Source organism: Mirounga angustirostris, unplaced genomic scaffold (assembly GCF_029215605.1).
Source record: "Mirounga angustirostris isolate CCGP_5_RB_7025 unplaced genomic scaffold, mMirAng1.0.hap1 SCAF_5, whole genome shotgun sequence".
NCBI classification, from domain to species: Eukaryota; Metazoa; Chordata; class Mammalia; order Carnivora; family Phocidae; genus Mirounga; species Mirounga angustirostris.
The window spans coordinates 155,305,251-155,329,435 of NW_026991713.1; the positions used below are offsets into that span (position 1 = coordinate 155,305,251).

Sequence of the window (24,185 nt, forward strand, 5' to 3'; positions counted from 1 at the left end):
AGAGAGAGACACAGGGTAGAGAGAAGCAGAGACAAAGAGGAATTTCAAGGATGAAAAGAGGTTGCTGGTCTAGGTGTATGGAAGTGGACCGTGGACCAGGGTGGAGGAGGTCGATGTAGGTGCTTTGAGCATTGGGACCCGAGAAGGTGGGAAAGCAGGTGATCAGATTTCCCTGAGCCCAAAGCTCCCACCTTCCTAGGGCTGAGCTTTGCAGAGGCCGTTTCACTTGGGAAGATGGGCACACGTCCTTTTGCATGGACTTGTGGGGCCGAGCCTCAGGATCTGTCATGGAGAGAGATGGCTTGGCTGGACCTGAGCATGCTCTGTCCCTCCAGCTGAGGGGCCATGGCTTTGAGCATTGTAGGGATTCCCAGTGCGGCCAGGAGAGGGCGCCCGCGCACCTCCACCGGGACGCGGAGGTTTCTCTGCGTTTGCTGACCCAGGGCATCTCAGAGCAGGAAGGACTTCTGTAGCAGCCCAAGGATCCAGCCCGACTCTGGCTGCCCCAGGATAGAGAGCCAGGGCTGTGGTTCCAGTAGGTTCTGCCACCACCCTGTGGGAGACCCTGGGGGCTTTGCAGCAACTTGGTGCCTCCTGACGTGCCACAGACAAGCTGCTTTGTTGGGTGAGTGCTGAGGAGGGGGCTCTGGGTGTCTTCCCAGGACATGCTGGTAGGTGAGCAGCACAGTCGCTTGCATTTCCTGAGCTGTTCCCCTGGTTCATTCCTCCCTTTCCCTGAGGGTATTTCAACAAGACGTATTTTACTCAGGGATCCGTGGATTGAGGGGTCCTGCAATGTCACATCAGAGATGCTGTGGTGGTTTTGTTACAGCTGGAACCAGAGCCCCAGGTAAAAGCACAGAGTGTCCTCCACTTAAACATGCGTTTACTGCACAGTTAATTGGTAATGTTTATAGGAAGAGAACATGATTAGATTTTTTTTTTTGTCACTAATGCAACATACTATCAATTGCTGTTAAGCTTGGAAAACTGCACTTGGTTAACACTGATTTCAAGGTTAGTGAGCACTCTTAAGCTTCAGGTCCCATGCCTCCTGAGACTCCAGGGAATGGGAATTTTTTTCCTGGAGGAGGAAAGTGTTCACTGTTTTGCAGTCAAGGTATAGACTTTAGGTAGTCCTCCATCCCTTGTTAAAGGAGTATGTCTTTGTCCCTGGCAAGTTTTGAAGAGTGCTTATTAGAAAAGTTGCTTGAATTGAAACTTCTAGACTCAAATAGTGGAGTTCGGGTTTTCATGGGACAGAAGTTGTTATTTAGGAAGTATCAGTGTTGGGACTGTAAGTGATAATAAAAGTAAGGAACCATGCCAGTCATTTGGCGTATGACGTGGAGCACTGCACTAATTTCTCAATGTTTCAGATCCCAGGGGTCATGATATTGAATATACACATGTGAGGAGAGGGTTGGTGCCCTGCTGTCATTACTGGCACCCCCCATCCTGCACACACAGTGACTGCCTATACTGCAGTTGCCGGCAGCTCTTTGCCTGAGTGTGTCCATTGGCTTCCTAATGGCTTCTTTAGCTGGGGCAGTGAGCTCTTCTGCCAGGTAATTCATGTCCACGAGAGCAGCACTCATTCCATGCAGGTCTTTTCATACATGGGCGGGATGACTCAGGGCTGTTCTGCACAGTCTTCTGGACGTTCCCAGTAGACGGAGAGTTGCCCACAGCCGTGACCTCTAAACTAATACCGTCTTGTGTGTTGGCTCGACTCCTTCACGTCTTAGCTCCTGTCATTGCTTCCTGAAGACCCTTCCAGAGAAACTACTTATACCACATCCTTGTCTTAGAGTCACTTTCTGAGGGACCCAACCACTCCTAACTCCTGGTGCTGCCAAGAATCGTGGGTATTGTCCCTCTGTGCCCCAGGAGAGAATCTGCTTTTAAAAGACACACGTTCTTGGGAGATCTCAAAGCTGGGTCATGAGAATCAACTTACATTTTTCCCTTGTGTGTGAAAACTTAAAAGCCACACATACAAGGTGGTGGACTGACATAGATCACAGTGAGATTATTCAACTTGTCACACAAAGTGGAATGCTCAGGCTGGAAGGAGACATTTGTTGTAGGATCATTATCAGTGGCACTATTATTGAGCTCAAATACCCTAGCCTTTGAAGGTTCTTCTTTGACTCCTGTTTTGTCCATAAGGGTACTGTGTGGCTATATGCCCACCCTAGATACATCCCCAGTCCTTATCTTTGTCTCCAGTCCTAGACTCACTGTCATCCAACCCCACCTCCCCTGTTCCCACTTTCTGTGTCACGTCCTCCTTTTCTGCTCCCCAAGGTTTCCCACGATCCATCTTGGCTCCAGACTCCCACCCTTCAGCTGTCAGAGGTTCCTTGGGTCCTCCATCTCCCCTGATCCCCTCTGATTAGTAGGAGGGGATGTGAGTATGACTGAAGGTCCTGCTCTGCCTTTACTTAAGTCCTGGGACTGCACGAGGGAATGGGCCCCAGTCTGGAGTCCTGGATTGCCTGGATATTGATCTATGGCAAAGAAGTAATTGAATTCAACACAATTACGTTGAACTCGAGGCTTTTGCCAGGCACTGGGAAGAGCACCAGCATATTTTGGGAGGGGTGGTGGTCGGGAGACACACCCAGTGCTTAGGCCTTGCCCTGAGAAATGGTCCAGTTATAAAGACAGTAGCTAAAAAAATGCAAGGCAAGGAAAGGTAAGGAATAGGATGTCAGGCTTATTGAGTGCTTTATGTCAGGTGTGCGTCAGTAATCATTCTGCTCTCAGGCGACAGTGCCCTACAGTAGAAAAATCTCATTGTCACCCCCATTTTGGAGATGAGCATGCTGAGGCTCAGAGAAAGGCACACAGCTAGAGAGTGAGGGAGCTAGGGTTCCAACCAACGGAGAGCCTTCCCTTCTACCCAAGACTCTATGAGCTTTTATAGAGCTACATGCCACTTGATTCTTTCTGGTGAAGGGAGCAAAGGGGTATTTAAATCCTCATAGAACTCAAAATATTCTTCGTGGAGAAGAGAAAACAGAATAAAAGGCCTACCCCGGGAAGAATAGATTCAGAGGGCCTGTCTTGGGGGAAGACTCAGCATTGACCTCAGGCCAGTGGCTTCTTACTCCACCTCTGATGAGGTTATTTACCAAACAGAACCTTTATCGGACCCATCAGGTTGTTCCCCAAACTTACTGGACTCTGATGTAGACTGAGAGATTTTTTTATCAAGCAGATGTGAATCCTTTCTCAGGCTCTGGGTTTCCGTGCCTGAACTTCTGAGGACCAAGAATGAGGACCTCTTCATGTGAAAAGGATGCAGGAACCAGCTTGAAAGGGTCACCACTGTCCAAATGAAGACAACCTGCAGATCAAAATGAATCATGGCAGGAATAGTTTCCCAATACTGAATGATAATCCATGAGTCTAGAGTACTCCTTAAGAAAAGCTTTGAAAATCGAGATTGAGAGAAGGGAAAGATCTTTACAAAAGATTGCTCAGAATTAAAGATACAAGTAGACAGTGGAAAGAAGAAATCACCTTTAAACAAACATAACAATTCAGCCACCAGTTATCAGTAGATGGTCTTTAGGGGAAATGATGTTAGGGCACAAGATATGGACTGTGGGAACCACGGTGAACTTAACACCACTTACTTACAGTGAAACTAGACTTTTTCCATGTGGCTCATGAGGCAGGATCAAAGTGAAGGGCATAATATCAGATAGTAACAGATTTTAAAAGGAGAAGAAAAACTAGAGAAGTCTGGACAAATAGAACGCACATCATGAGATGATAAATGTAAAGTCAAGGAGAAAAAGTCCCATTGAATGCGAATGGACAAAAAGATCCAGATAAAAATCCACAACTTTCTAAACCAACCAACCGACCAACAAGGGCAAGCTTTTGCAGTGCCTGGGTGGCTCAGTCAGTTAAGCGTCTGCCTTCAGCTCAGGTCATGATCCCAGGGACCTGGGATTGAGCCCCACATCCAGCTCCCTGCTCAGCGGGAGTCTGCTTCTCCCTCTCCCTCTGCCCCTCCCCCCACTCATGCTTTTTCTCTCTCTGCTCTCTCTTTCAAATAAATAAATAAAATCTTTCAAAAAAAATGCAGGAAAAATAAAATCCTCGAGTGGCAAATTTTCACAGCCCTCTCTCAGCAGCCCCCAAACTAGTAAGGATACAGAAGATTGGACAGTTAAAACATCTGAATGTAGAGGTAGATACATAATCATATAAAGTACATAGCATATAGAAGGAGATACAAAATAAAGACATAAAATACATGTATAATAATTATGCATTTAGATATTAGATAAGATAAAATAGAAGTTAAAAAATAAAACTATTCTACACTCGTATAAAATGAATATATACAGATACAGAAATATGTATATATATTAATACATACAGTTATACACAGAAATCTATAGGTTATTTTACCAAGAAGATAAAGGAGAGTCATTATTTTTAAGGACATATCATATGTTTATAAAATTTAAGCATGAATTGGACATAAAGCAAGTCTCAATATATTTCAGAAGAGTGAAACCCACAAAGGATGTTCTTTGATCACAGTTGCAAATGTGCTGGATCATTGAAGAAATGATAACTAGCATTGCCACATATGTTTGGTAATTGAATAGCCTTTTGAACAAAACTACAGAAGGAAATCTGAAAGGAAAAATCAGTGGGAACTGGATGAAAATGATACTGAATAAATGGCAGTAAAATAGACCTCTTCTGTCTTGGGAATTTGCCTTTGGATAGAAAGATTTATGGTGTTCAAATCATCCCATATTAAGGGAGAAGGTGTTACACGTTAAACATCCCTAGAAATGCCCCTTATCTCTGTCACCTTATTAGGTGTTAGTGTGGGGTTTACATTATGCACATAAATGGAAAAATGCCAAGCTGCATCTCATGCTTGATCTGTGTGGGATCTCCATGACCATTTTAATTCATAAAGTTCATAAGCTTCTCTCTCAAGGGACTTCTGGACAACACCCAGGGAGTGTGGCACCACCAGGAGCCTGAGAGAGGGTGAGGAAGAATCAGAGGGAGATAGGGGTCGAGAGAAGAAGGGACAATGAGGAATTGCAAGGAGGAAAGGGGGAGGTGGTCCAGGTGTGTGGAGGCCGTGGGCCAGGGAGCCCTCCTATACCAGAGGGGCCTTGCTCAATTTCCAAAACCAGGCCCCAGATCCTGCAGCCTGGAACTGGCACAGATGCATTGCTGATCTCGACCCAAAGTATTCGAAAATAAGGTCCGTGTTCTCCCTCCGGAGCTAGCAATGTGCAGCAGGATGGGGGGGTTGCTATCCTCATGTCCACTGTGGATCCTGATGCAGGATGGTAGGTGGACAGTTTCCAACCCCAAGCATTCGGGGCGCCTGGGTGGCTCAGTCTTTAAGCATCTGCCTTTGGCTCTGGTCATGATCCCAGAGTCCTGGGATCAAACCCGGCATCGGGCTCCCGGCTCAGCTTCTCCCTCTCCCACTCCCCTGCCTGTGTTCCCTCTCTCACTGTCTCTCATTCAGAGTGAGAGAGGGAACAAGTCAAAAAGAAATCTTAAACAAAACCAAAAAACAAACCCCAAGCATTCTCTTACATCCAAGCAGAAACGTCATACTTCACCAAGCTTCTTCTAGTTGTGACCGGATGGCAATTAGTATTTGAAGGTAAAATGGGTTCCTTCCCAGACTGATGGAAACGATTTCATCCATCTTCCATGTCTAAATCACTTTTCATTGAAAACATTATCTCAGGAGACATGCAGTAATTCATAAGGCATGTGTAGCTCCCTCTAGGTTTGCATTTGGACCCTGTCACCTATGTGTTCCCAAACACTTGATTGGCAAAGTTGAAACTACGCTGTCACGATCAAGATCATGGTGCTAGATGATGTCTTACCTAAATGGAATTTCAATATCCTGACCTGACCGGAAATTATTCTGTTCTTAAGAGGGAGAAGATTGAAAGCAAAATTAAGATAGTGTACTGGGTGTCAGTGTTTTATGTACTAGGAACCTTTTGGTGGGTAAACCCAAGCACGTGAGTTTGCATTATGTCAATTTGCAGTCTGTATTTTGGAGGGGAGTGGTGGCAGCGCTAGCAGTTCCCTAGTGACATTGACAAAATCGGTTTCATTCTTCAGTGACACAGAAAGGAGAAGGTACAGATGTCTTTGTGTCTGAGGCACCGTCACAAAGCCCTGTCCCAGTCTGGAGAACAGGCTTGGCGGGACCCAAGCACCCTCAGTGCCTGCAGCTGAGCAGCCATGGCTTGGAGAATTGTAGGGATTCCCAGGGCAGCCGGCAGGGGGCGCGCGCGCACCTCCGACGGTGGGGGGCGGGGGCGCGCGCGCACCTCCGACGGGGGGGGCGGGGGCGCGCGCGCACCTCCGACGGGGGGGGCGGGGGCGCGCGCGCTCCTCCGACGGGGGGGCGGGGGCGCGCGCGCTCCTCCGACGGGGGGGGGGGGGGCGGTTTCCCTGAGGGCGCAGCAACTGCCTGCTGTAGGAAGACTTCATGGCCTTCTCTGACCCAGGGCACCGCAGGGCAGGAGAGGTTTCTGCTGCCCCCCGAGGACCCACTACCCTCCGAGAGCCAGGGCTGCGTTTACCAGCAAGTTCTGCCGCCGCCCTGGGAGAACCTGGGGCCTTTGCAGCAACTTGGTGCCTCCTGAGGAGCGAAGGAGAAGCAGCCTTGTTGGCTGAGTGCTGAGCAGGGGGCTCTGGGCGGCTTCCCAGGCCCTGCTGGTAGGTGAGCAGCACAGTCGCTTGCATTTGGGGGGCTGTTGCCCTGGTTTGGTCCTTATTTTCCCTGAGGGTATTTGAACAAGAGGTATTTGACTCGGGCATCCGTGGATGGAGGGGTCCCGCGACGCCCCGTCAGAGATGCTGTGGTGGTTTTGTTACAGATGCAGGCTTGTTTCTGGGGAGAAATCCTGACTCCAATTAAGAGGAAGGGGAGCAGCATTTAGTTGGGAGGTGAAGACGCTAACTGCTGCCTCTCAGGACCTTCTAGAAGAATGAGCTGGGATCCCACTTTCTGATTTCTGCTGGAACCAGAGCCCCAGGTAAAAACCAAGTACCGTCCAGTTTGTAACCTTAAAGGTAGAAACTCTCAGGGAATTATCAGCCCAGGTCGGGTTTCTTTGGAAGGAAAGAGACTTGAATGCAGGACAGAGAAGCTGTGATTCAACCGTAGGCACATTGGGGAATATCAGAGAGGCTCCCTGTTTTCAGGAGGAAAGGGGGCAATTTGGAAGGCTGTTAAGAACCGAAGGTCCATTGGTGGCATCTGGGAGTTCCAAGTGTTGTAGCTTCTCGTGGGTGAGCCCTGTTGGAGGAGGTGAGGGGGGGATATAGAGATGAGAATAGAGTTCTGCTAGCTGGAGTAGTGGAGTATCCATGTGCGAGGTCAAGTCCATGTCTTCCTGTTGGGTCCCCACTTTATTTGGAGGGGTAGGGTGTGGGGGCTCCCCCTGCCCAAACCTCCTGCCTGTGTTTTGTGACATTTCCCATTAGGAGTTTTCAAAATTACCCTTTTAAAAAAATTTTATTACGTTAGTCGCCATGCAGTACGTTAGTTTTTGATGTAGTGTTCCATGATTCATTGTATTTGTGTAACACCCTCACTCCTTCTGATCAAGATTTGCTTTGATGAGCAAAATAAATCAGAGAAAGATAAATACTGTATGATTTTACTCATCTGTGGAGTTTATAAAGAAAAAAAAAACAAATGAGCCAAGAGAAGAAAAAAGAGTCAAACCAAGAAACACTCTTAAGTAGAGAGAACAACCTGTTGTTACCGAGGGGAGGTGTTTGGGGGAATGGGTTGAATAGGTGATAGGGATTAGGATGAGCACCAGGTGTTGCCTGGAAGTGTTGAAGCGCTAGATTGTACACCTGAAATGAGTATCATAGTGTATGTGGACTAATTGTAAATAAGAACTTTAAAAAAGTTTCCTTGGGAGAATTTCTTTTTCTCTTTAGGATTTTATTTATTTGTATGTATGTATGAGAGAGAGACAGAGAGGCAGAGAGGCAGAGGGAGAAACAGGCCCCCGCTGAGCAAGGATCCCAATGTGGGACTCAGTCCCAGGACCCTGGGACCATGACCTGAGCCAAAGGCAGACGCTTAATCGACTGAGCCGCCCAGGTGTCCCTGGAAGGCTTCCTGATCAACAGTCAAGTTCTTTGTAGTTAGTGGTTTTGTGTTTCAGTGCCAGCAAAGCTTTTTCAGATTGGCATGTCTCATGTTGGAGGGAATGTGCATGGCAGTTGTAAACTACTCAAGTGACACCTGAGGAACAGGGAGGGTTAGATGGGAGAAACTCACGAACTTCCCATGTGAAGTCTGTATCTGCTCAAGACTGAGACCAGTGAGCCAGCATCACTTCATTGGAGACAGTGTTTCTACAAAGGACTGAGAGACAGCAAGTACAGAATCAAAAACAAGATGACAATTCCAAACCATATGCTGGTTTTAATCCAGGACCCTAGGTCTGAAAGGAGCCAACTGAAAATATTTATTGGCACTTGTTTGGACTGAAGGCAAACCCGGAGTCCTGTATGCCTCCTGGAAGTGTCCTCCCCCAGTGGCTAGAAACAAAACAGACAAATACTGCAGGAATGCACTGAATGAAATCACTGAGCACATTAGGGAACATAGAGTACACTGAAGAACATGAAGCAATAGTTAGAGAACTTGTTGCAAGAATAGGAATACTTCTGGGACATTTCAAAACAGTATTGTTCTTTCAAAAGAACTGTTTAGAACTATATGGGTTATCAGTAGTGGTCTGTTATGTTGTAAATTCAGAAACCATGCATTTGGATTAGAATCAGGATTCAGTTAGTAGTTGAGGTAAAAGAAAGACTTTTGAATTCTGAACCTTCTAAACCTCTAGAAATGCTCACAAGATCAAAAGGAGGCGATTTTAGGGAAGATCATAATCCAAAGAGGTTTCCTCCTTTTGCAAGAGACTGGGATATGCAGAAAATGGCATGTTCTTTGCACAAAAGAGGTAGAAGGAGCAACAGTGAGAAAAGGAATGCAGGCCTGGTCTGGACATGTGGGGCAAGCTGTCTCCCCAGATGTTTTCTATTGCAATTTGGGAAGTATTTACCTTCTTGTCACCAGCTGGTGTACAGGTCCAGTCAGGGTTTGGTGCCTTCTTTAAATGTGTCCCGTGGACCCAAGAGTCCATTCCCTGGGATTTGGCAGCACAAGGTTTGGTTAGCAGTATGTGATAAGGGCCTCTCAAGGGAGGTTGAAGAGAATCTCTGTGGAGGTGTCTTTTCCAATGGAGAGACTCTCCAGGTTGCAAGGTGTGATGATCAAGGTAAGTGTCCGCTGGGAGTGGCCTGTGAAAAGATTGCTCTGCTACAACATGGTTAGTTTTAATAGAAGCAACTAGATGTTTGCATTATTGAAATATATCCCCTTTTCCCACCTGTGGGTCAAAAGGGGCAGTGGTCGAATGCATGGATGTCCAGTGACTGTCTCCAAGGGTGAGAGTCTGAGTTCCAAAGGGTGTGGACTTGAGATTTCGAAGGAGTAACAGCAATGCCTTTGTCCCAGGTAGTTGGAAAATTTGCACATTTTGCTCATTGAGTCCCCAGTATTGCCATTATTGCATTGGACCATCTGTGAAGATAGGGGTTAGTAATGTACAATGAAAGTGTTGTAAAACTGGCCAAACATCACAAACGGGGTGAGGGCCCTGCACGGTAGAATGGGTTTTCTGGTCACTGTGTAGTTCAAGAGGGCTTCCCTGGGAGGGATAATTTTTTCTAACAGGATTTCAGCCACACACGAGTCATTGGCCTTTCTCCAAGGGAAAGCTTTGGTCCAGTGAGGAAACATAGGCACATTGACTAACACTTATTTCCATGAGATGAGGAAGTGGCATGAAATCCACTTGCCAAATCTCAAAGGGTTCATTGGGCAGTTTAAATGCCCACGGGAGGTATGGATTTCTTTCCCAGGATTGTATTTTGGACCAATGGGAGGAGCAAGGTAGGCACTTTTTTGCAGCCTTCTTAATATTTCCCCACCAATATTGGTTCATGAACACTATCAGTTTGTTATTAGACCAATGGTTTAATGTTTGTACTATTGTCAGGCATGGGAATTTTAGAATTTTGGGGAGGGCCAGATTGTTACTTGATCCAAGGCAGAATTCTCTCTTTTTATCAGTCATTAGATTCCCAACATTGTTTCTCCTTCTCTGGGCCCAGTTGTTGGGCATATCTGATCAATTTTTCCAAACTGTCAATTGGTAGGACATCCCTTCAGAACATGACAGAGGCCTGACTCTCAAGCTCCTTTTGAGCAGATTTTTTGGCAGAAATGTCAGCAAGGCTGTTTCCTCTGGCCCCCAGGGAGTCAAGTGCAGAATATCCCTGGGACCTTAATAATAGCTAGATCTGCAGGCAAAAATATGGCATCTGATGAATTTTGGACATAGCCATTTTTTAAATTTTTAAATTTTATTATGTTACTCACCATACAGTACATCATTAGTTTCTTTTTTCTTTAAAGATTTTATTTATTTATTTGACAGAGAGACCCACAGCAAGAGAGGGAACACAAGCAGGGAGAGTGGGAGAGGGAGAAGCAGGCTTCCCGCCGAGCAGGGAGCCCGACGTAGGGGCTCGATCCCAGGACCCTGGGATCATGACCTGAGCCGAAGGCAGACACTTAACGAGTGAGCCACCCAGGCGTCCCTGTACTGTGGAGTTTTATGGTTTTTATATTCTGGTTTTTCATGACCTATCTTGTTTTTCCGTCAAAACCAAACTATCCTGTCTCCTTGTGCCTCAGGGCGCTACTGAAAATCTAGTAAGTGATTTCCAGTATAGAGGAAGGACTGGATCCGTGATCCATTCCTCCCACAGTTTTGATCTTTGAGATAATACCTTAACTCAAAAGTGCTCTAATGGCAAGCAGGTATTATAGGCCATAGCATGTAGGTGGAAGGACTGCAAATTGAGGACTTTTCGTTTCATCATCAGCACACCACCCTATGCGCAGTCTCAGTCAGCTAGGTGTCTAACTCTTGATTTAATTTTGGCTCAGGTCACGACCTCATAGTTGTTGGATTGAGCCCTGCGTCAGTGTCAGGCTCCACATGCAGCAGGGAGTCTGCTTGAGATTCTGTCTCTTCCTCTGCCTTCCCCACGTCCTCCCCTCCCCCGCCTCGATCTCATGCACTCTCTCTCTGTAATAAATAAATTAATCTTTAAAAAATGAGTCAGAAAAAGATAAACATTCAGATTTTAAAATCGAAAAAGGACAGTAAACAGCAGAAAAACTTCAATCTTACTAGTAATCAAAAGACAAGTAAGATTACTCACTTTTTTTTTTTTTGAGATTATTCACTTTTCACATTGGCCAAGACTTAAAACCTGATAATATCCAATGTTACTTGCTCCTTTACTGTCTGTAAGGGTTTTTGTAAGTTTCATGTTATTTCTTCCATAAATGTTTGATAGGATTTACCAGTAAAACCACCTGGGTCTGGGGCTTTCTTTCTGGTAAGGTTGTTAATAATTATTTCAGTTATTAAAATAGATACCGGATCATTCAGATTTTTGTTTTATTTTGTGTGGTATGTTCTATTTTTTGAGGCATCTTTCCATTTCATCTACATTGTTGAATTTGTTGACCTAAAACTGTTCATAGTATTTTCTTGTTATCTTTTTTTTTAAAGATTTATTTATCTATTTTAGAGAGAGAATGTGAGAGACTGGTAGAGGGGTAGAGGGTGAGGGAGAGCGAGAATCTCAAGCAGGTTCCCCACTGAGTGCAGAGCCCAACATGGGGCTCAATCCCATGACCCTGAGATCATGACCTAAGCCAAAACTGGCTAAGGCCAACACTTAATCAACTGAGCCACCCAGGCACCTCTGTCTTTTTAATATGTGTAAGATCTGTAGCGATAACTCCTTTTTTATTTCTGATACTGACATACAAAAATGTTATGTTAAAGGATGATCATCCAAGCGTTTTATAAAGTAAAAAATTGAAAAAAAACTAAAAACCAAACCTCCAACAATAAGGGATTAGTAAAGTAAAAAACTTTATCATCTTGACAGAATGAACTACTACATGTCCCTTAAAATTATATGAAAACTATTATGAAATAATACTGCAGACTTACCTGGATGACTAAAGTTTAAAAGATTCATAGTAACAAGTGTTGTTGAGGGTATGGAGCAAATAGAACTTTTTTAAAAAAGGTTTCTCTTTAAATTCCAGTTAACATACAGTATAATATTCATTTCAGGTGTAGGGTTTAGTGATTCAGCAAACCAAACAACATCCAGTGCCCATCACAACAAATGTGCTTCTTAATCCCCACCACCTGTTTCACCCATCTCCCCACCCACCTCCCCTCTGGCAACCATCAGTGTGTTCTCTATAGTTATAAGTCTCTTTCTTGGTTTGCCTCTCTCTCTCTTTTTCCTTATGCTCATTTGTTTTGTTTCTCAAATTCCGCATATGATTGAAATCATCTGATATTTGTCTTTCTCTGACTGACTTATTTCGCTTAGCATAATTATGCAAATGGAACTTTTATTCAGCCTCCACTGTGGTAGGAGTATAAATTGGGAATTAGAAAACTGTGGTAATATCTTAATCAAACTTAAAATATGCATACCTTATGATTCACATCTCCCCTCCTAGATCTATATCAATCATCAATCTTTGCATATATTCAGCAACAGACATGTAGAATAATATTCAAAGCACCTTTATTCATGTTATCCCAGATTGGAATCAATCCCATTCTCTCACCAAAAGTAGAGTGGATAAGTAAATTTTAGGTGTTATTCATACAATGGGATTCTACATAGCAATGAAGAAGAATGAACTATTGATACAGATACAATGACATGGATAAATCTCACAGGCATTATTTTGAGAGAAAGAAGTCAGACACAAAAGAGTACAGACGGGATGATTCCATTTGTATAAGGGAGCAGGCAAAATTAATCTATGGTTTTAGAAGTCAGAATAATAGTTACTGATGGAAAGAGAGGCTAAAGGTAAACCTTGAGACCAGTTAGAGGTAAAGAAAGGAAGTGGTTCATTCAGAATTAACTCCAGTAGGGAGTGCTCAGAGGAGAGACTTCCTGAGCAAACTTTAGTTGAGTTTTTTAAGTTGTGTCAAAACACTGGGAAAGCAGGTTTGCGATTTAGAGAGTGGGATGTTCAAATTGCTTGTCATATTTAACATTCCTGTGACTTTTGTGGTTGGCCAGGTCTGAATTGGGATGGCCCATGGAATCTGCTTGCAGGCATCTGCCACTCAGAATTTTTTTTTTTTAAGATTTTATTTATTTATTTGAGAGAGAGAGAATGAGAGAGAACACATGAGAGGGGGGAGGGTCAGAGGGAGAAGTAGACTCCCTGCCGAGCAGGGAGCCCGATGCGGGACTCGATCCAGGGACTCCAGGATCATGACCTGAGCTGAAGGCAGTCGCTTAACCAACTCAGCCACCCAGGCGCCCTGCCACTCAGAATTTATTGCTCTTAGGATTTAATGGACTTTTCCCAATTCCTGAAACTGCTTTTAGGTACAGAAATTTACTTCTAAGTTCATAAAAGGAGGAGTTCAGTTTTCACAGAGGCGTGAGGACATGAGGGAGCCTATTAGGGTGCTGGGAATATCTTATGTCCTAATCTAAATGTGATTACAGGTGCATAAATATGTAAACATTCATTGGGCTGTTCATGTAAGATTTGTGTACTTACTGAATATATGTTTTACTTAATTAAAAATTTTAAAATGGTATTATGTAAATATGCATTATTGCACAGAAAAACATTTCTCTTATATTGCTGAATGAAAAAGACAAGTTATGCTAGAACATTTCTCCTTGAACTCACTTCTACTAAAAAAGTGTTTCTATATACGAAGAAAGAAGACTAGAAGAATATACACCAAAATATGAGATGGTGAATGACTCTTATTTTTTTATTTTTGTTTATTTGCATTTTCTAAACTTTCTGTAATGCTTATGTATCTGAGGTGGTCCAGAGCCCTCCCCAGACCACCACAGCCCCACGCTCAATAGCAGTAACCACAAGCATTTACCGCCTCTGACCCCAACACACCTGGGACATCATCAGCTCTACCAGTCCACCAGAAGGAACCATCTTCATCCATGATCCCTCTGTCCCCTGTGAGGTAAGCCATGTGGACTCTCGCTGAAGCATATTCCTCCCAGCTCACCTGAGAGAAGAACAAATTCAGAAACCTAAATTTACATAACTTCCACAATCATTTAATGGCATGAGCTGAGCACTGTGCTAGCCCTGAAGGGAGATAGAGAGAAATAACACAAAATCTGCACTCTCCAGGTGCTTCCCAGAGAGAAAACGCACATAGATCTTTGTTGGTGACTTCTGTTAGCACCAGGTCTTTTTTTTTTTTTCTTCCCATCTGGAAACAGGAATAAGGATGGTACTTTACCCGGAGGTTTTTTCCTGAGGCTGAAATGATGCAGTGCAAGCATAGCATTTAGCATAGGGCCAGTGGCCGTGTGTGCAAGGGACGCTGGCTTCTATTTTCTTAGGCTCATCATCCATCAAACACAATCACTGCTCTTAAATTGTGCCTTTAATTTCCACACTGTCCATGGCTTTCTATCAGAAGGTGACTTTGGATTTATGTTCTTACACCAGAAACACAACACAGTGATTAGTACAAATACCCCTTAGCACAGACAACCTCATTTTGCTTGATCATTCTGTAGCGTATCCACAGATTCTTTTTTTAAAAAGATTTTAAGGGCACCTGGGTGGCTCAGTCATTAGGCGTCTGCCTTCGGCTCAGGTCATGATCCCAGGGTCCTGGGATCAGCCCCACATCGGGCTCCCTGCTCCACGGGATGCCTGCTTCTCCCTCTCCCACTCCTCCTGCTTGTGTGCTCTCTCTTTCTGTCAAATAAATAAATAAAACCTTAAAAAAAAAGATTTTACTTATTTGAGAGAGAGAGAGAAAGAGAAAGAACACAGGGAGAGAGCACAGAGGGAGTTGGAGAAGCCGACTCCCCACTGAGCAGAGAGCCCGGCATGGGGCTTGATCTCAGGACCCTGGGATCATGACCTGAGCTGAAGGGAGACGTCCACCCGACTGAGCCACCCAGTGCCCCAAACATCCACAGATCTAACAGCACTTGACTTGCCTGCTATGGAAACCACAAGACCAGTTAGTCTAGGTTCTTGTATCTAAAAAAAAATCTGCTTATTAAAGTTCTAATGAATTTTGGTAAAACTGTGTAAGCAACTCCTTCTCAAGTAGCATAATAATCCAAATAGGTGTATGAGATGCTGGAATCTCTTATTTGGAATCTCTATATTATGGGGCAGAAAGAGATTTTTTTGGTATCAGTGTGTCTGAGTTATCTTGTCAAAGTTTGAAAATATTAAGCACTATCCCTTCAAGAAATTTTGTAATATTAGAACTTTTAAAAAACAAGAAACAGAATCTTAATTATAGAGAACAAACAAATGATTACCCAAGGGGAGGGGATGAGTGAAATATGTGATGGGGATTAACGAATACACCTGTGATGAGCGCCAAGCGTTGTATCAAAGTGTTGAATCATTAGGGGCACCTGGGTGGCTCAGTCAGTTAAGCGGTTGCAGCTCAGGTCATGATCCCAGGGTCCTGGGATCAAGCCCTGCCTCAGGCTCCCTGCTCAGCAGGGAGTAGGAAAAAAATTACCCAGCCTTTAACTCAGAAATTTGGCTTTTGATAATTTTTCATAGGAAATAATTAAAATGGCATTTAAAGAGTTAACAAGGTTACTCACTGAAAAAGTATGTTTAATATGAAACATTGGAAATGAAGAAAATTTCCAATAATAGTGGATATGTTCAATAAATCATGATATTTCCTTTTGGTAGCATGCTGTGAAATTAAAAAAATTTTCTGTTATATAGGGGCGCCTGGGTGGCTCAGTTGTTAAGCGTCTGCCTTCCGCTCAGGTCATGATCCCAGGGTCGTGGGATCGAGCCCCACATCGGGCTCCCTGCTCAGTGAGAAGCCTGCTTCTCCCTCTCCCGCTCCCCCTGCTTGTGTTCCCTCTCTTGCTGTGTCTCTCTCTGTGAAATAAATAAATAAAATCTTTAAAAATTTTTTTTCTGTTACATAAAAAGATTTACCTCTATGTGAAAATCATAAGTAAAAAAGCAAGATTGATAGCCAGTAGGTAGAATGTAATTCCAATTTTATAAAATAATATATGTACATAGAGAAATAAGAGAAGGACATATATCCAAACGTTAAAGTGAGTAGTAATGGTGGGATTATGAGTGAAAAGAATTTTCTTTGGCCTTTTTCTTAGTTTTTCAAAGCTTTCTATATATAACATAGAGTTTTATTATTAGAAAGGTTGAATAAATAATATTTATATTTAAAAGTAATTAAAAGGAGGCTTCCCTTTATAGAAAAAATGGAAATCTCTTTTTTTATATGTATATTTTTTTATTCTTATGTTAATCCCCATACATTACATCATTAGTTCTAGATGAAGTGTTCCATGATTCATTGTTTGTGCATAACACCCAGTGCTCCATGCAGAATGTGCCCTCCTCAATACCCACCACCAGGCTAACCCATCCTCCCACCTGCCTCCCCTCTAGAACCCTGTTTGTTTTTCAGAGTCCATCGTCTCTCATGGTTCGTCTCCCCCTCCGATTTCCCCCTTCATTCTTCCCTTCCTGCTGTCTTCTTCTTTTTTTTTTCTTAACATACATTGCATTATTTGTTTCAGAGGTACAGATCTGAGATTCAACAGTCTTGCACAATTCACTGCGCTTACCAGAGCACATACCCTCCCCAGTGTCTATCACCCAGTCACCCCATCCCTCCCACCCCACCCCCCACTCCAGCAACCCTCAGTTTGTTTCCTGAGATTAAGAATTCCTCATATCAGTGAGGTCATATGATACATGTCTTTCTCTGATTGACTTATTTCGCTCAGCATAACACCCTCCAGTTCCATCCACGTCGTTGCAAATGGCAAGATCTCATTCCTTTTGATGGCTGCATAATATTCCATTGTATATATATACCACATCTTCTTTATCCAGTCATCTGTCGATGGACATCTTGGCTCTTTCCACAGTTTGGCTATTGTGGACATTGCTGCTATAAACATCAGGGTGCACGTAGCCCTTCGGATCCCTACTTTTGTATCTTTGGGGTAAATACCCAGTAGTGCAATTGCTGGATCATAGGGTAGCTCTATTTTCAACTTTTTGAGGAACCTCCATACTGTTTTCCAGAGTGGCTGCACCAGCTTGCATTCCCACCAACAGTGTAGGAGGGTGCCCCCTTCTCCGCATCCCCACCAACATCTGTCGTTTCCTGACTTGTTAATTTTAGCCATTCTGACTGGTGTGAGGTGGTATCTCATTGAGGTTTTGATTTGGATTTCCCTGATGCCGAGCGATATTGAGCACTTTTTCATGTGTCTGTTGGCCATTTGGATGTCTTCTTTGGAAAAATGTCTGTTCATGTCTTCTGCCCATTTCTTGATTGGATTCTTTGTTCTTTGGGTGTTGAGTTTGATGAGTTCTTTATAGATTTTGGATACTAGCCCTTTATCTGATATGTCATTTGCAAATATCTTCTCCCATTCTGTCGGTTGTCTTTTGTTTTGTTGACTGTTTCCTTTGCTTTGCAAAAGCTTTTTATCTTGATGAAGTCCCAATAGTTCATTTTGGCCCTTGCTTCCCTTGCCTTTGGCGATGTTTCTAGGAAGAAGTTGCTTCGGCTGAGGTCAAAGAGGTTGCTGCCTGTGTTCTCCTTTAGGATTTTGATGGACTCCTGTCTCACATTGAGGTCTTTCAACCATTTGGAGTCTATTTTTGTGTGTGGTGTAAGGAAATGGTCCAGTTTCATTCTTCTGCATGTGGGGCTATCCAATTTTCCCAACACCATTTGTTGAAGAGACTGTCTTTGTTCCATTGGACCATTCTTTCCTGCTTTGTCAAAGATGAGTTGACCATAGAGTTGAGGGTCCATTTCTGGGCTCTCTATTCTGTTCCATTGATCTATGTGTCTGTTTTTGTGCCAGTACCATGCTGTCTTGATGATGACAGCTTTGTAATAGAGCTGGAAGTCCGGAATTGTGATGCCGCCGGCTTTGCTTTTCTTTTTCAACATTCCTCTGGCTATGTGGAGTCTTTTCTGGTTCCATACAAATTTTAGGATGATTTGTTCCATTTCTTTGAAAAAAGTGGATGGTATTTTGATGGGGATTGCATTGAATGTGTAGATTGCTCTAGGTAGCATTGACATCTTCACAGTATTTGTTCTTCCAATGCATAAGCATGGAACGTTTTTCCATTTCTTTGTGTCTTCCTCAATTTCTTTCATGAGTATTTTATAGTTTTCTGAGTACAGATCCTTTGTCTCTTTGGTTAGATTTATTCCTAGGTATCTTATGGTTTTGGGTGCAATTGTAAATGGGATCGACTCCTTAATTTCTCTTTCTTCTGTGTTGTTGTTGGTATATAGGAATGCCACTGACTTCTGTGCATTGATTTTATATCCTGCCACTTTACTGAATTCCTGTATGAGTTCTAGCAGTTTCAGGATGGAGTCTTTTGGGTTTTCCACATAAAGTATCATATCATCTGCAAAGAGTGAGAGTTTGACTTCTTCTTTGCTGATTTGGATGCCTTTGATTTCTTTTTGTTGTCTGATTGCTGTGGCTAGGACTTCCAATACTATGTTGAAGAGCAGTGGTGATAGTGGACATCCCTGCCGCGTTCCTGACCTTAGGGGGAAAGCTCTCAGTTTTTCCCCATTGAGTATGATATTCGCTGTAGGTTTTTCATAGATGGCTTTTATGATATTGAGGTATGTACCCTCTATGCCTATACTCTGAAGAGTTTTGATCAAGAAAGGATGCTGTACTTTGTCAAAAGGTTTTTCTGCATCTATTGAGAGGATCATATGATTCTTGTTCTTTCTTTTGTTAATGTATCGTATCCCATTGATTGATTTGCGGATGTTGAACCAACCTTGCAGCCCAGGGATAAATCCCACTTGGTCATGGTGAATAATCCTTTTAATATACTGTTGGATCCTATTGGCTAGTATTTTGGTGAGAATTTTTGCATCCATGTTCATCAGGGATATTGGTCTGTAATTCTCCTTTTGGATGGGGTCTTTGTCTGGTTTTGGGATCAAGGTAATGCTGGCCTCATAAAATGAGCTTGGAAGTTTTCCTTCCGTTTCTATTTTTTGGAACAGTTTCAGAAGAATAGGTATTAATTCTTCTTGAAATGTTTGGTAGAATTCCCCTGGGAAGCCATCTGGCCCTGGGCTTTTGTTTTTTGGGAGATTTTTGATGACTGCTTCAATTTCCTTAGTGGTTATAGGTCTGTTCAGGTTTTCTATTTCATCCTGGTTCAGTTTTGGTAGTTGATACATCTCTAGGAATGCATCCATCTCTTCCAGGTTGTCTAATTTGCTGGCATAGAGTTGCTCATAATATGTTCTTATAATTGTTTGTATTTCTTTGGTGTTGGTTGTGATCTCTCCTCTTTCATTCATGATTTTGTTGATTTGGGTCATTTCTCTTCTCTTTTGGATAAGTCTGGCCAGGGGTTTATCAATCTTGTTAATTCTTTCAAAGAACCAGCTCCTAGTTTCGTTGATCTGTTCTACTGTTCTTTTAGTTTCTATTTCATTGATTTCTGCTCTGATCTTTATGATTTCTCTTCTCCTGCTGGGTTTAGGCTTTATTTGCTGTTCTTTCTCCAGCTCCTTTAGGTGGAGGGTTAGGTTGTGTACTTGAGACCTTTCTTGTTTCTTGAGAAAGGCTTGTATTGCTCTATACTTTCCTCTTAGGACTGCCTTTGCTGCATCCCAAAGATTTTGAACAGTTGTGTTTTCATTTTCATTGGTTTCCATGTATTTTTTTAATTCTTCTTTAATTTCCTGGTTGACCCATTCATTCTTCAGTAGGATGCTCCTTAGCATGGCTCTCTTTCTTCCCTAAAGGCATTTACTGTCTTGACTTTTATGGTATTCCTTTCCTTGTTTTCCCTTATAGGTTACCTCCTAAGGAAATACCCCTAAACAAATTATCATATTTTACTTGCTTTTGATCTTTATGTGTGTAATCATATATTACTCTGTAATCTTTGGCTTCTTTTTTCAGTATTATGTTTTTAAGATGTGTCTATGTTGCTGTAGTTAAGTTTCATTGCTGTATAATATCCCATTGTATAAAAACATGATGTGTTTTTTATCTGTTCTACCATTAATGGACACTGGGTAGTTTTCATTTTGGGGCTATTAGTGATTAATGCTGCATTGAATTCTTGTACATGTACGCTGGTGCATATAAGCATGCATTTCTGTAGCATTTTTCTGGAAGACGAATTGCTAGTTCACACTGACATGACATTTTACCATGCGATTTTCCAAAGTATTGAAATGCTCCCATTAGCAGGAGAGGAGAATTCCCATTGTTCCCTAACGTTGGCAATATTTGTTATTGTCAGAGTTTTTAATTTTTGTCAATCTGATGGATATATAGTGTTATCTTACTGTAGAGTTTTATTTTTGCATTTCCCCATGTTTGCAGGTTAATTTCAGCTAACCTGAAATCTGCTCTTTGAAACTTATGGGCATTTATGTATCTTTTAAAGAGTCTGAGATTAAAACGGCTACTTCAAAAATCAGAGTAACATGTCGTAAATATAGAATTAAAATATTAAGGTGTTCTGTGGCTACCCTTATGAAGCTAACTCTGAAACACAGTTTTGATTTTATTCATGAAGCCTCAAGCTGTTTGGATCCTGTTTCCATCTGTATTTCAAAGCTCATATTAAGCTACTTTTTGAACATTCCTCAGTCAATGATCTTTGTCCAAACCCAGTAAAAATACAACCAAAGCATAGCTAATGACTGCATCAGAGAATCTGCCCATTTTACCTACTTTGGATAAAGCTGCAGAAGAATGAAGAAGACACCCTCAGCCCTCCTGTCCCTGACTCTGACTCTGATGTACCAGGACAGGGTGATGAGGATGAGAAGGTGAACCAGATGTCTGCTACCTCTCTCATCCCCAAGAGCTGACCCGGCTCAGCCCCAGGCCACCTGGTACTCAGACCTCAATCACTTCTCCCCACGTCCTTCAGGGAATCCATCATTATTTTGTGGTTGTTTTTTTATTAGCAGAAAATTTTATGGGGAAAAATGAAGAAGAGGATTTACATCATGCAATGTACCTACTACAGATGTTCACAGCCAACTTTTTGGCTCTCTGAAATTCTTTCTCTCAGGGCTGCTACCATAACCCTTCTCTCCTTTCGTACACACATCCCAGTCTTCCTTGATGTCCTGGGCAATTCATTTCTACCCTCTAACTTGCATTCTCTGCTCAGAAATACAAAAGCCCTTCAATTCACATGACCCTACCCTTCAGAGAAGGCAATGCAGTTCTGTTAGCATCCTAACATGCTCTTGGGATCTTATCCCCTACCACCTTACAGTTTATAAAATACCCCTCATAGCCACAGAGAGTGTGAAGACAAGGTCTGATAAATACATCTTTGCCATCTTTTTATGTCAGCTTCCAAAGTTGATCCAAACCTTTGATCCAAACCCATTAGCCTCACCGCCACCACCCACCCCTTGCCAGAAGAGTTAACATGAACTGACAGGAAGTGAGTGACTTCCAGTTGGCTTTGACCACCAGCAAATTGCCCCAAAGGCAACTAAGAACATGAGGAAGCAGAAGCATGAATGATCCAGATGACGAGGCTCTGAGCTCTTAACACTCTGGGCCTGGGGCAGAACATCCAAGGCCTGACTGCAAGTTCTCTTGTCACTTTGCCTTCCCCTAAGTCTCAGGTTCCCTACCCTGGAGCACTCTCTGCTGCCAGAGGATCAAGAGCAGTGGAGAAAACGGACAGGTCTTCTGCTCTACGAGGTCTACGGACAGTCAGAAACAGTAGGTAGAAACAGTAGGTAGATGGTACTTTCTTGATCAGTCAGGATGTGCTGAGCCACTGAGCCCAGCAGACGAGCTGAACCATGTATATGCAGAGGCCCCACTCTGCTCACACATTGCCTGAAGCCAATGGGAGGCTTCAGAGTTCTAGGCTAATTTGCCCCAAATCAATTTGCACAAAGACAATTCACAGCTCATCAGTTTGTCAAGAGGCCAATGTCCTGAAAACTATTGGACAAAACTTTGAAAAGGGGTGTAAGGACATGGTGCTACCATCCCTGGGATCATTAGCTCTAGGGAGCCCAGGAGGGGTGGCGGGATGGGAGGTTCTCTCCAGTAACATGGAGCCCACCATCAGCAAGTCCTGCCTACTTCATTCCTTCCTAGGGTGGCAACCACAGGCAGCCAGGAGCTGGCCCCAGAAGTTCATTTCTGGATGCTCATGTGGACAGCACACAGGTTTGATTGTGGGACACTAGCTAGAGTGGGGGAGGGAACAGAGACTTTCTGTATATACCAACACACACACACAGACACACACACATACACACACACACAGTGTGACTCCCAAAGGCATCACTGACTAGCCAGGTGACAGGACATTCAGAGTATCAGGCATGTCTTAAACCAGAAAAACGTTATTAATGATAGTAGGGGCAGGGGCAGGTATCTTCCAACACAATTCTCAAGTCATTTCTGTTGCTGGGCCACTTTCCCCAGCCTCCTTGTTATCCCTGTAACTGACAGACAGACGACTACCATCTCAGGAGCTGGAGCAAAATGACTATTTTAGCCTCAATTCACATACTCGTCTTGACTTTTTTGCAAAAAAAAATATGCTTTTAAATCATCAGTTAATTGGTCCGCTTCCAGGCCTAAGAAATATTAAGACTCTAGGTTAGTTCTTGTATGGTTCATAGTTTATATTTGGACAAGGAGGAGGGTGGGATGAGAACTACAATATACCCATGATCCAGGTTCCTTTGTATCAACTCTTTGCAACAACAGAATACTGCCTCATACCCAGGTGGTGCTGTATTTCACAAAGTATTTGCATAGCCACTGACTCATCTCTGGGACATTTTCCACATGCCTGTACTGTGAGCAGCAACATAGCAAAGGAGGAAGAGCTTTCCCTCTCAGGAACTCAGACCCCGGTTCAAATCTCAGCTTGCCAATTACAGGCTTCAAGACCACTGGCATAGCACTGAACCTTCCAGAGTCTCTGCTTCTCTGTCTCCAAAATGGAAATATAACCCAGTCTCGCTGGGTTGTGATAAGGGAAACGAAAGGAAGTATATAAAGCTCTGGCTACAATGTCCAACCTCTTGTACATGCTCACCTTGCTGTTACTCTTGTTTTTAAGTAAGTGTTGCCCTAGATACTAGGGTAGTAGAGATGAATGGGGCAGTCTCTATTCTCAGGATGCTTGTTATTCACTGAGGGAAACAGACAAGCAAAAATAAGGATAATTGGGAGCTCTCGGTTGGCTCAGTGGGTTGAGTTTCCGACTCCTGGTTTCAGCTTAGGTGGTGATCTCATGGGTCGTGGGATTGAGCCCCTGCATAGGGCTCCATGCTCAGCGGGGAGTCTGCTTAAGACTCTCTCTCCCTCTGCTCCCCAAACCCCATTCAAGCACTCTTGCACTCTTTCTATCTCTCTAAAATAAATGGATAAATATTTTTTAAAAAAGAAGTATAATGCTCTCTTGGCTACAATGGAAGTGTGGGAAAAAATACTACAGAAGGAGAATGTCCCAACTGACTTTTCTTGGGGCCAGAATAATAGCTAGTTGTGACTGTTTATGGAGCTAACTTGGTGTGCCAGGCACTGTGTGAGAGTTTTCCACACACTCACAGGTACTATGAGAGCTAAGTGTTATAATTACCCCTTTACAGAGAAGATGAAGGGGGATTAACTGGCACATAGCTGGAGTCAAGATTCAAATCCTTGGGTGGCTCAGTCGGTTAAGCATTTGCCTTTGGCTTGGGTAGTGGTCCCAGGGTCCTGGGATTGAGCCCCACATTGGGCTCCCTGCTCAGCTGGGGAGCCTGCTTCTCCCTCTCCCCCTGCCCGTCCCCCTCCACCCCTACTCTGTCTCTCGTTTTTCTCTCTCTCAAATAAACACACAAAATCTTAAAAAGAAAAAAAAAAAGATTCAAATCCTGGTCTAGCTTAGCTTTAGAAAG

The 24,185-nt window shown here is 43.4% G+C and overlaps 1 protein-coding gene and 1 long non-coding RNA gene across 11 annotated transcripts in view; one reads left to right on the forward strand and one right to left on the reverse strand.

The window, feature by feature from the left end:
* Positions 1-7,210: 7,210 nt before the first annotated feature.
* Positions 7,211-14,472, reverse strand: LOC135364543 (uncharacterized). Of its 2 annotated transcripts, none has more exons than XR_010411871.1 (3): positions 14,126-14,472; positions 9,126-9,646; positions 7,211-7,333 (listed from the first exon to the last, which is right to left on the reverse strand). It is a non-coding gene; the product is annotated as an uncharacterized LOC135364543 (long non-coding RNA). The 2 variants fall into 2 exon arrangements; XR_010411872.1 differs by lacking the exon at positions 7,211-7,333 and adding an exon at positions 8,247-8,422.
* The window catches only part of LOC135364541 (acyl-coenzyme A synthetase ACSM3, mitochondrial-like), a 29,071-nt gene continuing 13,282 nt past the window's right edge, over positions 8,397-24,185 (forward strand). For all 9 annotated transcript variants that reach the window (XM_064592627.1, XM_064592629.1, XM_064592630.1 and 6 more), the window contains exon 1: positions 8,397-9,341. In XM_064592627.1, the coding sequence (XP_064448697.1) occupies positions 8,909-9,341 (433 nt within the window). In that variant the 5' untranslated portion in view covers positions 8,397-8,908. The remainder of the gene's footprint in view (positions 9,342-24,185) is intronic.